This window comes from Ruditapes philippinarum, unplaced genomic scaffold (assembly GCF_026571515.1).
Source record: "Ruditapes philippinarum isolate M1 unplaced genomic scaffold, ASM2657151v2 ctg1398_1_1_1_1, whole genome shotgun sequence".
NCBI lineage: Eukaryota > Metazoa > Mollusca > Bivalvia > Venerida > Veneridae > Ruditapes > Ruditapes philippinarum.
In genome coordinates, this window is record NW_026857670.1 from 196,048 (window position 1) to 212,576 (window position 16,529).

The window sequence follows — 16,529 nt, forward strand, 5'->3', positions numbered from 1 at the left end:
TCTATTATTTATATCTATACAGTACAACTATAATTTATTTTCAATTAGCTGTTAGTTTATGATAAGATTACTAACATTTTATAAACAACATTTATTGCGTAAATGTATATAGGTATTCAAATATAAGGCTTTCAAAGTAGGATTTCACAAAAGAGAAAAAATGGCAAAAGTGTTTTGTAACAGGCGCAAAAGTGACGTCATGGTTATTGCAAAATACATGAGTCTAGTAAGCTGGATAAATTTGCACTACATTAAATAGCGTTTGCAATAAAAACAACATTATACTAAGAAAGAATTATACTAAGGCAGTATAGCAAAGTTTTAAGGTTTCACAAACAAAAATGTAAATTCAAAATAATATTTTTGTTGGAGATAACTACGACATTTCTTCTTAATATTCACGGAAACTGGTACTTCTTTAAGGTCCTGAATGAGGTACCACATGGTCTTTTTACTTCAGGACAGAAGATAAAGTCAACACTTTCATCTTTAAGTAAAAATGAAGCATGAAAATCATTTTCAATTTTTTTCAGTCAAATATAAAAGAAATAATATACAGTCTATTTTTAGGTAATAGCATAATAACAGTTATTAGAAGTTAACGGAACTTACTTGCATGCATAAAAGGGGACGTAACAGTCAATGATAAGCAACATTAAAAAGACAAAACTGTAAGAGTTATATCTTATATCTGCGTATAACTACATTATGATGAACGCCAAACCTCACACATTATCTTGGTAGTAATAATTATAGTATATTTCATAATTGCAAACCTTTACAAAGATTAAATAGATAGAATATATATTCAAAAAAATCATCTGGAATATAGAGCAGGGCACACATATATTAAAATAAGTATTAACAAAGTAACAAAAGTTAAATACATACATATCTATAAACAACATCGGTTTATATCAACATTTTACACAATAAATTTAAAATATTATGAACATGACATATTTTTTTAAATATCGCTCAGTTGGTTTAAGTCTTTACCAACAAACAATGACGCTGAAGGAATTGTTAGCTTGTTAGCTTAACATAATAGAGTTAAAGCCAGGACTTAACCAACCAAAAAACAAGCTTAAGAGCTACCAGTGATCCAATATGTCGCTTGATGATAGAAAACTTAAGCAGTTCTATTGATGGGACGACTGACTAGTGTTCCCTATATTTTAATGTATAGCATGACAAAAGTTTCCAAAACGCTTTTTTTAGTAAAGTACCATAACCCAGCCAAAAATCTTTTAATTGAAATACTCATTGAGTGTTCGCAAGTATTAGAGGTACAATGTATTAATCAATTTAAAGTTTACCTGAAACTGCATTAGTTTTGTGATGAACAGACAGAAAAACAGACAGACGACAAAGAAGTAATTCTTCTAAGTCTTGGCTACTTCATATCATGTATCAGCTTCTGTGTAGCAGGCAACACCAACAACATTAACGGGCCAAAACGCCTTTTTTACTCAAGGACAATAACTCAGTCAAAAATTATGCAACTGGAATCAATGTACCGGTAATATGAGCAATTACTGAAGCTACCAGTCACTCATGTAATGTTTCAGCCAAATTGCATTACGAGTATAAGAAAAGAAGTCCTGGCTAACTTAGAAAATAAACATTCATGTAAATGCCTTAACAGACAATTATTACTAAGAAATTAGAATTGCTTTATACTGACTATTCTGTAAAGATGGGATCAAATTGCAGCAGTAGTTTTTGAGATGTCCAAACAAGTTTTGCGACAGACGGACAGACGACGCAGAATTGATCACTTTATGTCGCCGCTTCTCTGTAGAAGGCAACACAAAAAGAAGTGAATGTAAATTATCTATATGCTTAATAATGTGCCTCTTACAAAAAATAATCTAATGTGATCTTGACACATTGAGTGTAGATGTCAATGCAATTTACTTTTAAACAAGTAATCAAACATATAACTACAAAATGTATATGAATAATATACAAATCAGTCAAATAATAAATATTCACATAATTGAGAAGATGTCTTTATACAATGGTACACATAATATATATAAATGACAGGAGCAAAACGAAGATTTAACAACATTTTCCTAAGTGAGTGCATATAAAATCAAGTTATCCCTAGGGCATGCGTGGCTAGATGATGAGTCTATTTAATACCTTGATTTTTGTTTTTCGTTGACTACAATAAATTGTTCAAAACATAATGAAAATTTTTATTGACTGAATTTTTATGACCTCAAAGTGCGGTCGTTTGTCTGATGTTAAAAATGCGTTTGTACCTGTTGAACCTTAAGCAGAATTCAACATTTAAACAGTAAAATTTTGAATTTAGAAACATCCGCAGATGTGTTCATACGGCGGTGATCATGAAACCTTCAATGTGACACAGCAGGGCCATTCCATGAAAAGCGGCGTATGGTCCCCAATTAAAAAAATACGTGTGCCCTAATACATGCATGAAAATTTCAGACTCGGTTCGATTGAGTCAGTATATGAGGATAATGACAAAATGCAACATCTCTCACAAAAAAGAGAAAAACAGAATCCCTAAAGAAAGTTCAACATTACAAAATTGAAAATGTTGCCGGCTCGGTCTGATTGAGCCCGTTCATGGACGGTACTGGAAAGTGCAAGTTACCGTCCACGCCCTCTAGCACCGGCTTAAGCAGAATTCAACATTTAACACGAAACTGGTGAAATTTTGAATTGAGAAACATCCGCAGATGTATTCATACGGCAGTTATCATGGAACCTTCAATGTGACACAGTTATGCCATTCCATGAAAAGCGGCGTATGGTCCCCAAGTAAAAGAATGCTTTTGCCATAAACGAGAAAACAATGGGCGGAACTAAATAAAATGAAATTTTGAAAGAGGACCAGAGGTTATGAAGCCTGCGTATCACAGATAAGACGTCAAAAGACACATTTAAAAAGCAGGCAACATATCCTAAGGGTGATTCAACATTATTCAAGTAGGAATATTGGAACCACCCAACTAGAAAATGCCGAAAAGTTGAAACTAAAATACCACAAAATATAACATCATTGATTAAATGTGCGGGGAGACTTTTTACAGCCTTTTTAAGTTTTAACTGTAAAAGAAATTATCTATGTCATGCTTTACTTCAAAGACTCAATAAAGGCATGATTCATATTATACTTAATCTTGAATATAGCTCTAATTGATATATTTTGTTAAATATTATAGTTGTAATTGAAATATATTAAAAAGAAGATTACTTCCATAGTACAGAAAATGTTCACAAACATTTAGATTATACGTTTTAAAACTTAATTTACGTGTTTCTCGGGCAAACTTTTTCTAAGTCTTGTTGTTATCAGCTTCGATGCGAGATATTCGTTCTTCCAATTTTTCTAACCGTTCATTAACTCCGTCAAAATGTGATTTTAACATTCCACTAACTTGTTGCAATAGTGCATGGGTTGCGGAATGTGTTGTGAACGGTTTAAATTGTTTTACCTTCAGTTCATCAAGTATAGCATTTATTGGGGTTACATAGCCTGAGTTACCTGACGTTACTGCAACAACCATACCAATGCATCTTGGAGTTGTTTCCTCTCCAGTATTATCCTCCATAAACACAAGAGCTCCAGAATCTCCTAGTTTGCAAAATGGAATGTTCTTATCACATGATTTGATATGGTATTGTTTATAAAGTGTAGTTGTAAATGGTGTTCCGTCTCCCATTGTCATGTTACTGTGAAACGGTTCTTCTCTAATTGCACAATTATCAAATTGCATAACCCCACTTGTGTTTAATGTAACGTAACCAAATTTTCGAACTTCTGTGTGACCGTCTGGAATACCTGTCTTTCCCCATACTAGACCTTCATTAAACGCTGAAATGTATTTTAATTAAGTTTTATATTAATTTCGATTTAAAAATAAACATTTAAAAAAACATGAGTGGAATAAATCGCAGATCGGTAACTAGCTGGAGCACTTTGCAATCATTTTCAACTACATTGCTCTTGTGTTTTTTTTTGTAACATACTCAGTAAAGCTGAACCTGCATTCTGACATTATAAATAATTTTAGTTTTCTACAATATTCAAGTTTATTTATATTTTTACTGGAAATGGGTCCATAGAACACGACATCCCCGCAAATTTGACCTCTAAGAAACACCTTGACCTGGGTGTTGCGCGATACACACACTCCGAACCTGGTGGAGACATCTGCGAAATATATTGATAACACATCAAGTGATGAAAAAAAATAAACAAAAAGGGAAAGTAGACAAACACAATTTCACTCTTGATCTCAATTTACCCGTCTGTAGATTTTCCACAGTCTTTCTGGAAAAACTCTGGAAAATAACCGATTTTCCATGAATTTCCATAAATTTTCATGAAAACAAGCTTTTTTCCACAGTATTCACAGAGTACTCTGGAACAATTTTCATGGAGAACTCTGGAACTTGACTTTTTCATCAAAGAAATAACCATGAAACAATTCTGGAAACTCTGGAAAGTTAACACTTAGACAATTTTCAAGGAGTTTTACTGTGGAAAACACTTAGTCATTTTTGAGAAAGTTTTGGACTTAGGAAATTTTCATTTGATTGCTGCATTTATGTATACTTCACTTAATACATTAAACTTTAATATTTTTTCCTATGAGGGTATAAATAATCTTATTAATATAAGACAGTTTTCTGGTTTTAAGACATAATTAAAATAAAGACAATTTAAAATATGGCATTGACACAATTGTAAACTGTTGACCAGATATTTAAAAACAGCAAGAACAAAACTAGAACTATCGCTGAATGCGATTCATACCCCCACCAATGTCCTTGACAGAAGACAACTTGGAAAGGTGGTTAAGGGAATAACTTAAGTGACACAAATACATAAAAAGAAATTATCTCTGGTGAAAAAAAGACATAATTGTACAGGTAATAGTAAAAATATCTATTATCAAATCATGTTCGAAACAGTTACAAATAACCTTTCATTTTCCCAATATACTAAACTTTTTATAAGTCAATTTTTGACCTTCAAGTGTGGCCTTGACCTTCAGCTGGCACAAGGGTAAGATGGGCTTTGCACATCGCCCAATTGGAGTGAACATTTGAGTAAAGTTTGAAGAAAATCCTTCCATTAGTATAGAATTTATAGAGTGGACACAACATATTGTCTAGTATTGATTGTATGTAAATTTAAAGACTTAAAAAGGGGCATAACTTTGTCAAAATCCAATACAGAGTTATGAAACTTGACCTGCATATCGTAATTGTGACACCTCATATATCTTTTAAGTTTCAAGCAAATACCTATGCTAGTTTCCGAAATATTCAAGAACATGTTTTAATCTAAGAACATTTTCTAAGTCAATTTTTGACCTTCAAGTCTGACCTTGACCTTTAGCCTGCACAAAGTTGACATGGATTCTGCACATAACCTTGTTTAAGTGAACATTTGAGAAAAGTTTGAAGAAAATTCTTCCATTAGTATAGGATTTATAGAGCTGACACAACATATTGTCTAATATGTGATTGTGTATGTATATTTGAAGATTAAAAAGGGGCATAACTTTGGTTAAAATGCAATACAGAGTTTATGAAACTTGACCAGGCATATCTTAATTGTGACACTTCGTTTATATTTTAAGTTTCAAGCAAATACCTTTCCTAGATTCAGAAATATTCAGATATATGTTAAAATTAAAGAACATTTTTAAGTCAATTTTTGACCTTCAAGTGTGACCTTGACCTTAAGCTGGCAAAAGAGTGACATGGGTTCTGCACATAACCTTGTTGAGGTGAACATTTGAGCCAAGTTTGAAGAAAATCTTTCAATAAGTGTAGGACTTACAGAGCGGACACGACATACTGTGTAATATTTGATTGTTTGATATTTGAACCTTCAATTGTGACCTTGACCTTGAGCTGACACATGGGCAACATGGGTTCTGCACATCCCATTGTTTGAAATGAACATTTGAGCCAAGTTTTGAAGAAAATCTTTCAATTAGTGTAGGACTTACAGAGCGGACACGACATATTGTGTAAAATTTTGATTGTTTGATATTTGACCTTCAATTGTGACCTTGACCTTAAAATGACACATGGGCAACATGAGTTCTGCACATTCCTCTTGTTGAGGTGAACATTTTAGCCAAGTTTGAAGAAAATCTTTCAATTATTGTAGGACCTACAGAGCGGACACGACATACTGTCTAATATATGATTGTGTTTGATATTTGACCTTCAATTGTGACCTTGACCTTGAGCTGACACATGGGCAACATGGGTTCTGCACATCCCCTTGCTGAGGTGAACATTTGAGCCAAGTTTGAAGAAAATCCTTCAAGTGGTATAGGAGTTATAGAGAGGACATGAAAATGGAGATGGACGGACGGACTGTAAGTTAGCAAAATAAACACTTATAGTTAAACAAAATGAAACCATAATAAGCCTCTCAAGAGCTTACCGTAACTGTTTCTTATTTTATTGCAAAAAAAAAAACTAAATAAAAAAACATGCAACCCCACTGCCACTCTTTGGCATTGAAAATGCATTAAGGTATTTTTTCATTTAACTCTCATTATTTTCAAGGTATCTCATATCAAGCCTGATCTGTGTGGTTCAGTATTATGTATTACCCTAAGTTAGAAAAAATAAATACACAATTAAAGAGAAACAATTTAAATTTAAGAACAAATGTAATTGTTATGCACTTATATTTCTTTATTAATTGATGATAAATTTATTTAATATGTATCTCTATGAAGTATATATAATTTATATATTCATCATGTGTAGAAGTAACTTATGCATAGTGATTAATTTCTGGAACATTCAAATCAGCATCAGCCACAATGTAAATATTTATGACCCCTCAAGTGGAACCCACTGGATTCATAACTATCAATGTTAAACTCACCTATCTAAGAATAGAAAGAGGTAAAGCAGGTTTACAACATACTATATTACACTGTAGCTCTCAAGTAACTTAATACTCTTGCAGAACAAATCACAGGTCAGAACACTCCTTCCAGCCGGGTCATTTGAACAGAAGCATTGAAAGATAATGTTTATTAGTGCCAAACTGCTTAAAATTTATAACTTGAAATATTATGTTTGAGCATTGGAAATTAGATCAAATGAGTTTAAACTGGACAAATTTACAAAAGTTTTCTGGAAGTATGAACTTTTAAACATGTGTATTTCATGATTCAGTTAAAATGGAGGGAACTACATGTATATAACCATTTCTAACAGTAAGTACAAATGTATTTTTATTTTTTAACACTTATTAATTGTTAGTTTTTTCAAACTTTCGTTGCAAGTATACACTGTTTCAGTGATTGTATTTCTACATACATGTAACTTTTCAATATTAGATAGATTATAATAAGATAGATAGTTAAGAAAATCTTTTTCATTTTTAAATAATGGCGGGAAATTTTAAATCAGAGATTATAATTTTCCATTCAAAATATTGGTGATTGAAACAGATTCCATATCAAGCAATGAATTTCCCAATTCACATTTAATAAAATTCATAATATGCCTTAATTGTAATTCCTTGTTACTCATGTACATATGTTTATTTTTTTAACATATCAGCTAGGTTGCAAACTTTCAAGTCTTGGAGTCACATGAGATGTTTCAACTCAAAGGATGTCAGATGAGGGAAAAGTGATAAATGTACTGTTGAATACTGAGAATGCTTATATAACTATCCTGGTAATAATTTAGTTTGTTTTGTTGAAAAAAGTCGAAGTAACATGTTTTCATATAAATGCATGCTATTTTCAAAACTCTGAACAAAATGTTGGTCTTCATGTTTAATGCATATATTATTGTTATACTGACCCTCAAACTTTCAGTGGTTTGTTTGTTTGTTTTTTGGGTTTTACGTCACATCGACACAGTTTAGGTCATATCGCGACATTTCAGCTTTACTGGTGGAGGAAGACCTCAGGTAATTTCAGTGGTAATTAAGTACTTGTGAAGGATTGAGTAATTTAAACTGCCATTACATACAGTTGTCATTATATAGATACAGGAAAAGCAGGGAAATTATTGACACAAGTTTATCATAATGTTGATTTTGACCAAAAATAAATTATTTTCATCAAAGCATGGTGTTTACTTGATAACTCTGTGCTGATATTCTGCAAAAATCATTTAATTGAAAGTTTTCCATCTTAACTTTTTTCACCCTTTCATTTGTGAAGGATATATACATGTGTACCAGATGTATGTTAAATTACATTTGTTTGAATAAAAACACTCTGACTAGAAATAATTGTGAAATGTGCAAATTACTTTAAGTGTTTGAATTCTTGACAACTAGAGTGTTTTTTTTTATTTGCTAATAAAACACAAATGCGAATTAAAAGGTCATTTTAAGTATGCAACCATCATTTCAGTTATCCCAAAATGTTCCAGAGTGAATTCCATAGTAATTCCAGAATTATTTCAAGGCTAAATGGCATCTTACTCCAGATCCTATTAACTGCGGAACTTTTTCCAGAGCGGCTCTGGAACATTTTCCAGAGTAACTCCGGAACATTTTCCAGAGTAACTCTGGAACATTTTTTCCAGAGTACTATGTCATTTTAGCAGACCAATTTCCAGAGTTGCTTTGAAAACTCTGGAACATTTTCATGGAAAACTCTGGAAAAGTTTCATGAAAAAAGCTCTGGAAATTCATGGAGAAAGTACATGAAAATTCGCGATTTTTTTTTCAGTTTTCTTTGAACAACTCCGGAAACTGGTCCGAATTATCCAGAGTTGGCAATTTCCATGAAAATTCCTGAAGTTTTCATGGAAATTCATGGAAAATGTACGGACGGGAAGTCACATTGACATTAAGTTCCAGATTTTGGTTTTGCACATGACACACCATTTAACAGATGTGAAGACAAAAGCAAAATAATTTGGCAAAAATTTAGATACAGTGTGATCCCTCGGAAGCATAAATCACAACAAATTTGCATAACAAAGTGCAACATCTCTCACAATCCATCAAAACAGGGTCAGTAAGGAAGCCAGAGTTATGTGACAAATAAAATTGCTGATATGATTCTCATACTCTAAATCCCGTCATGCATGCGGCGGCGTTAAATGGACGCAATCCCTGCATGGTCAAGCAAACACAGGACAACCGGCAAGGAACCCAGCAGGAAAACAAAACCAAATAGGAAGAGCCACAAGTCAAAGCACGGACGAGGCAATTGCTTTAATTATTCATGATAATGTGTTGAATTAAAATGATTCTGTGTAAAGTGGAACACTTATACGAAAACACACACGCACGCACACACATGCACATGGATAAGGTTGTAATCATATATCACCCAATAGTTTGGCGGGGATATAAAAATATAATATATTGAGATATGTCACTTATTCAAAACAAAAAATAAAACTCACAAGGTAATGTGTTATCAGGAAATCGTCCTTGCTTTGGGGCCCGTGTTTCAATCCTGAACAGCGCAAGATCAACTCCTGGTTTACCATTTTCTCCTTCCCTGTATATAACTTGTACAAGTTTACCTAGTTTATTGTCAGGTATACGAACGTCCGGTTGGTACATCATGCCATCCAATTTTTCTTTAACTGTTATTGTTGACATTTCTTTCAGTTTAAATTTATCAGCATCATTCATTATAACGTGGGCACAGGTGATTCCACAAAGGCCGTATTCAGGATGTTCTATAAACCCGCCAAGTGTTCCCGCTTTTACAGGGCATGTCGAAGACGTAATTTTACAACCCATTGTTACATTTTCTTGATATTCTTCAGCTTTATTTACACATAAACGAACTCCACCTTCTCTTACATCAACTGGCGTTCCTTCTAATTTTGTAGGGAAATATTCTTCATTCAGTGGAATTATTCCTTTCACCAAAACATTAAGGACGATGCAAGGACGTTTTTCAATTACATGTTTAAGTCTCATTGGTCCGAAACATCTGGATGAGACTGATGATGCGGATATAGCAGACAGGAATTTGTGGTTGCTCATGAGTTTTTTAGAGTGCATGTCAATGATTTCTCCTATTTTTTGTGACTCTTTCTCAGTCAGTGGACTGTTTTCCTTGCAATGTAACATAACACTACTTTCGTCCGAGTAATTGTTAATGATTCTTATTTCTGTTTCCCAAATCACATTTATTTGAATGTTTTTTGCAGCAAAAACAAGAAATATAACATGTTTATCGTCTCCGAATCTATAGGCAGCTTCGACATGTACGATATGTTCCGATTCATCTTTAATCGCTTGACAAATCTTTTGGCATTCCTTGAATACTTCCCGTGACGTTCTTCCTTCTTTGAGCAACAGTTTAGTTAAATCAATATCATCCAAAATAGCATCTTCTTGAGAGTCTTTTGACCTGAGTACCTCATCTGTATAATTTCTTCAGTTATAACAAAGAGTTGTATTTTTTATATTACATTTACGATTTTTACTCCATGAAAATTACAATTCTTTGTTATTTTATATTAAAGACTGAAAACATTATATTAAGATACTAGTGTCATGCAATTTATAATGCAACACCTCTTATAATTTCAAAAATAACCAATCGACAATTTTAAAGAATGTCACGCAGACACATAAATTCAAATGCAACTAGCTCTTAGCGTCACATGACGTTCACATTGAATGATGTCATCATAACAAGGTGTAACATCAAGTTTTTTTTAAGTCGTCATGGCTGCGGTAACGTTTCAGGAACATCATAGCTACATCAAAATTAAATGCAAGCGTAGAAAAACAGCGATGAAATGATTAATGTTTTTCAGGACGTTAGCGACACATCTTCTCTATCGTAATGCCAAGTTACAAAATTGTTGAATTAGAGTGTGCGTTAAATATGCCAACCGAGCAGGTTGATGTACGGCTACCGATATATTATCACTGTAAACAGATACAGTATGGCTCGTGTGTTGGAAATAATTGTAGGATCAGTTTAAACTAATCGTGTTATTATGAGAAAGGTTTTTGCCAGGTGGCTGCCACATCGTTTGACGCCGGATCAAGTAGAACGTCGTTTTGGAATTGGTCAGAAATCTTTTGATTCGGAAGGACAAGTATTCTTATTGCGAATCATTATAATAATTGCTATCGATGAAACTAGGGTGAGGTCGCATGAACTGAAGCTGAACAAGACAATCAGCCGATTGGCATACACCAAGCTCCTCGAGACCGGCAAAGTATAGAACTCAATCTTAACTAAAAATATTGATGATTTTAACCCACGACAGACGTGAAAATCTGGAAAGGTCAAAAGTGGTTAAACCATTAATTAGAACTACTATATGTATGTTAAGAAAACACTGAGACAAGCGATCCATAGGAAGAGAATTAAACTGTTGACAGCCAGTCCAATATTTTTACATGACAATGCAGCATCGCATGGAGCGCATAATGCGACGTCATTGCTAGAAATTTTTGACTGGGAAACCTTGACCAACCCTTTCATTTACCGTGTAAAGGTCCCTGTGACATTGCCTTTTTTCCCAAACTGAAGGAATACATGAGTGGCATTTATTATATCTATTTATAGGAACTTTAGTTTGACGTGGTTACAAGTGTAATGTGCTTGAGAACAGTCAAGCATAGGGCATAGATGACCAGCAAGAGAAGAAGAAGTCAGTCCCCGATCACATGGGATATTACTGTGAATAAATGTAGAGAGGTCGCAACCTTAGATTACTTGTTTCTAAAATAACTTAACCTAAAAAGATTGTATTTTATAATAAATGACTCTCGTATTATCACGTTAGCCAGTATAACCTAACTTACAATTTTAAAATTTCTGACGATAAATATGATATGAAGATAACATAATTTATAAAGGTTATAAATAATTAATAACCTTCCACTTTCCTGCTTTTTTACATGCAAAAATAAAATATTTTAAAAGTTCATAAGAATATGCAATTTAAATCTTTGTTCATAATTTAGATAAAATAACATTGACTCTTACAATAGCATAAAGCGACTTTAAATTGAAACTAAATATAAGAAAATAACATTATTATTTATGTTTGAAAGAAATTAAGTCAAATTTTGAAAGGGAATTCTTATACGAACCTTTCAAACTAAATAGTTGGTCGCTAGCCTTTGACAGTTCTCCAGAGGAAATTGACTGCTGTAAATATAGATCATACAATACTTATTTCACAAAAATAATTAAACAAGAGCAACCGCAAAGCAGCTTCCGAACCAAGTTTTCTAATTTGTAAAATCAAAAACATCAGAGGAAGAATATTGTGGTAACGAATACATCTAGCAAACAAAATTTCCTTGGTAAAAAAAAATTAGTTCAGATTTCATATATATGACCCTTAAAAGTGAGAGTCAATTTCAAATCAATGTCTGTATTATCGTAAGTGTCATTTTGCACAAGTATATAATTGTTAATAACAAATGGATAATTAATACTTAATGCACATAATAAAGCCACCATCTAGAGTGCGCCACGCTTGACATTTTTTTTTATTTCTTAAATAAAGAATAGCAGAGAAAAACTAGTATAGTAAATGATACTGCATTCTAGAAAATTAATTTCATAATTAATTGACAGTCAATATCTGTAGTGTGTTCTTTCACTGAAAAGTAATATTTTCATTTTTCCTTTCTTTTCGTTAAACACGCCAAATTTAAGTGTATTCTTATTTATTACACATACTACTAACTTTAAATGTTAAAAAATAGAAAGTTAAAGCCCCATTATGCCTAAGAAGTGGTCTGATTTTTATTTCACAAAATATTATAATTATAATTTTTGGTGCTTGTTTCCGTTTTAAAATACTCATTTTCCATAAAGATGAACCATTCTTTCTTCTTTTGCATTTGTTTGGCAATTGGGAAAATTATATAACAAGAGCTGTCAGAAGGACAGCGCGCTCGACTTTTTTAGTGCTTGCCTATAAAACAAAACTTTGACAGTTAAGGGCACACAAGACTTTAACTAGGAATTTCTAAGTACAAATCAAGAAACATTTTCACAGAGTTATCTTCTCTTGCTTACAGATAGGTCTCATGATGGCACATAAGAACTCCAACTTCCAAAGTAATATCTCAAATGGTTAAGTCAACAAGTGGACAAGAATGAAAATTTTAACTGAGTTTCTAAGTCAAAAAGGGCCATAATTCAAATAAAATCCTTAACAGAATTACCTTCTCCTGCCCATGTTTTGGGACCATGATGGTAAACAAGTATTCCAACTTTCAATTTAATATCTCAACCAGTTCAGTCAAAAAGTTGACTGGTACAAAAAAGTTAACCAAGATTCTAAGTCGATAAAAGGCCTTAATTTTTAAAACAAATCCCTGACAGAGTTACCTTCTCTTGCGTACAGATGGGGGTAATGATGTGAAATAGCATTAAAAGTTTCAAAGCAATATCTCAAAGGGTTAAGGCAATAAGTGGATTTTACCCATATTCAATGTATTTTCTAAGTCAAAAAAGGGGCATAATTCTGTCAAAAACCTTGAACAGAGTTATGTCCTCTTGTCTGTTGATGAAGGTCGTGATGGTAAACAAGTATGGTCAGTTTCAAAGCAATACCTCCAATGGTTTTGAAATAAAGTGAGGTGGTACAAAAAACTTAACCAAGCTCAATACACTTTCTAAGTCAAAAAAGGGCCATAATTCTGTCAAAAACCTTGACAGAGTTATGTACTCCTGTCTGTAGATGGAGGTTATGATGGTGAACAAGTATGGTAAGTTTCAAAGCCATACTTGTAATACTTCTGAAATAAAGTGGGGTGGTACGAAAAACTTAACCAAGGTGTGACGCCAACGCTAACGCCGACGCCGGGGCGAGTAGGATAGCTCCCCTTTTCATAGAAAAGTCGAGCTAAAAAGTATTGAAGTAAATATACTACTGTTTGTTTACATTTCGCTTCCTTTACGACACATTAATGCACATTCCGCGCTACGTTCTTTGGTGGTTAAATGTCTGTCATACTCTTAATTCCTCATTAAAACATTATCAATCTCGTGTTTGACATTTCTAAAGAATACGACATGGATTTCTGAGACATAATGACTTTAACTTGTAAATAGGCATTTAATTGACTTTTTTTTTTAAATCAACTCTTCGCTTCGAAATGTTTTTGTTTGATAGTTATTCTACACATTAGATATCATGTAACATACGTATATTAAGCTGACGATGTGAGGCGTAGGGTGCGTTTGATTATTGAAATATGAAACTATATAAAACCAATAAAAAAGCAAAAAAAACCAAGTTTATCCATTTACCGGCTTCAAAAGTATTCGTTAGCACGTGCTATTTATGTTTAACACTCTTTAGTAAAATTTGAATGTTTGCTTCATTGCTAGTATTTTCACCAGATGCAATAAAACCGGAGATTGATTTAGAGGTTTTAGATTCGGCACTTTGAGGGTCATTTATAACTGGCATTTTATTTGTTAACACGTCCGTGGCTGATTCTTCTGTGTTACATTCATAGGGCATGCTGTGTTGTCGTATTTTACTTTCTTCATGATCAGATTTATCAGCTTTATTTTCTGTGATTTTCGTTGTGCGGATAGTCCCTTCAGCTAATTTTTCTGGGCAATCGTTCTCATCAAATTCTGTTGGCGAGCTTACCCATTCTTTATCGTTCATGATAAATTTCCTCACCTGAACAGCAATGCCTTCTATGCTATCAACGACTTCTAAAGACTGCTTCAAAAGCCTTCTCGTTAGACTAGTTTTGCCTTGTATACAGTTACCAACCACCTTAACTCTTACAAATCTGTCTGTCCGGCACCCTGTTTCTACAATACAAAACAATGTCATTAAAAACACATGAGTCACTGTCTAGTGGGAGCATTTCTAATTTCTGAAGTCAAACACATCAGAGGAAGAATATTTTAGTCAAATATTTTTTGTTAAAAAAAAACCCATTCAAATATCATATTTGACCTTGATGAACAAGGTCACATTTGACCTATTCATCGGGTCAGTTTTGTCATAAGTGCTCTTTTGCTTAAGAATAATAAATAATGCATTATTCAACATATTTGTTTCATCATAGGATTTTTTTGTTGTGTGTCAAGGGTCACATTAAAGTCAAGTCAAATTGAATTAGAATTTCAAAATGTGTTGTCCCAAGGATTACTGTTCACATGTATGAACACAATACATTTATTAATTACAAATTATAGGCAATTACAGCATAACAAGAGGGTCTTGATGGCCACATGAGAAGATGGTTTAAATAACAAGATTTTATTTTAGACATTTTTTTTCTATTTTCAGCTCTAATAGCCATTTTAATCAGCACACCAATATACTTTTATCAACTGTAGTAAAAAACAGCCCGGTCACCATTCTCATAGAGTTTAATCAAAATATATAGGTGATCGAGGACACAATTCCAAATAACTTGTCATGTCACATTTCTTTTTCTAATACTGGCAGTCATCTTGTTCAACAGATCGGAAACATTTAAGCAATGTCTATAAAGACCCATCGAAGGATCATTCCTGTATAATCATATTTCCATCAAAATCTACCAAACAGTAAGAAAAAGGTTGTCGTTTAAAGGTTTTTGTTCTTATTTTTGGAAGCCGACCGGTGACATGTGTGATAATAGCGCGACTTAATAGCCGTTTTGAGATCGGGGAATTCAATATATTTTCAAAACTATGCCAAATTGTTGTTTTCATTTAAAGCAAATATTGTAGCATTGTATGTATCAACAAGTAGATATAATACACCTATTAAGTTTGATATATAAAAGGTATCAAGACTAATTTTTGATAGATATTTCCCAGAATTTGAACTCACTTGAAAGTGATTTACGGTCTGGATTTATGAAGAAATCAGTGTTGATAAATTCATTTCTAATGAAAGCAATATTTTTGTTAGCATGGGGATAAGTATTTAAAGGAACTTAAAGTGTAGACAGTGAGGTTCGTTTAAGTGATTTCACCCCCCAAAAAAAAGAAATAGTTTGATAATTTATGTTTACAAAACTTGGCTGCGTACAAGGATGAGAAGCGGTTTCTATGTATAAATTTTCTTATTTCTCAGAAGATTCTGTTAAGTAAAAAATATAACAATCAATGTAAAAAATAAATTCTTTTTAGAGTGCTTTTAATAATTCTCGTTGTCGAAAAATGAACGATTTAGGAAGGAAAGAAAGAAAGAGTGAAGATATTTCAATCAGTAACTTTACAGATCATTTTTGCAACATAATGTCAGCGGAGAGCGATAAAATAAAAAATAATTACTATGAAGATTTTATCAATTATTTAGGTGAGGGGGATGTATGACAATAGCGAATTTGAGACGTTAGATGAATGAATCACAAATGAGAAAATCATGAAAACTATCCATTTGCTTGGAGTAAGAGCTGTTTTTCATGAGTGAAATAGAATTTGATCCTTTATTAAAAACAAACGAATTTTCATTTATTTCATACTTTGTATATGTTTTTAAACGTAGTTTTACTGATTTTGCCCAGTCACGCGCTCTCATTCATGACGCCATCAGACAGGACGTCACATTGCTCTTGTTGA

General features: G+C 32.9%; 2 protein-coding genes across 3 annotated transcripts in view; both read right to left on the bottom strand.

The window, feature by feature from the left end:
- LOC132750553 (uncharacterized) overlaps window positions 1-16,529 on the bottom strand; it is a 288,756-nt gene that overhangs the window by 191,561 nt on the left and 80,666 nt on the right. The window lies entirely within an intron of this gene.
- LOC132750552 (uncharacterized) overlaps window positions 1,356-16,529 on the bottom strand; it is a 42,285-nt gene continuing 27,111 nt past the window's right edge. The window contains exons 4-7 of one of the 2 annotated variants that reach the window (XM_060740546.1): window positions 14,644-14,780; window positions 12,080-12,137; window positions 9,409-10,386; window positions 1,356-3,856 (exon numbers count right to left, since the gene is read on the bottom strand). In XM_060740546.1, coding sequence (XP_060596529.1) covers window positions 3,318-3,856; window positions 9,409-10,386; window positions 12,080-12,137; window positions 14,644-14,780 — 1,712 coding nt within the window. In that variant the 3' untranslated portion in view covers window positions 1,356-3,317. The remainder of the gene's footprint in view (window positions 3,857-9,408; window positions 10,387-12,079; window positions 12,138-14,643; window positions 14,781-16,529) is intronic. The other variant, XM_060740547.1, reaches the window with a different exon arrangement.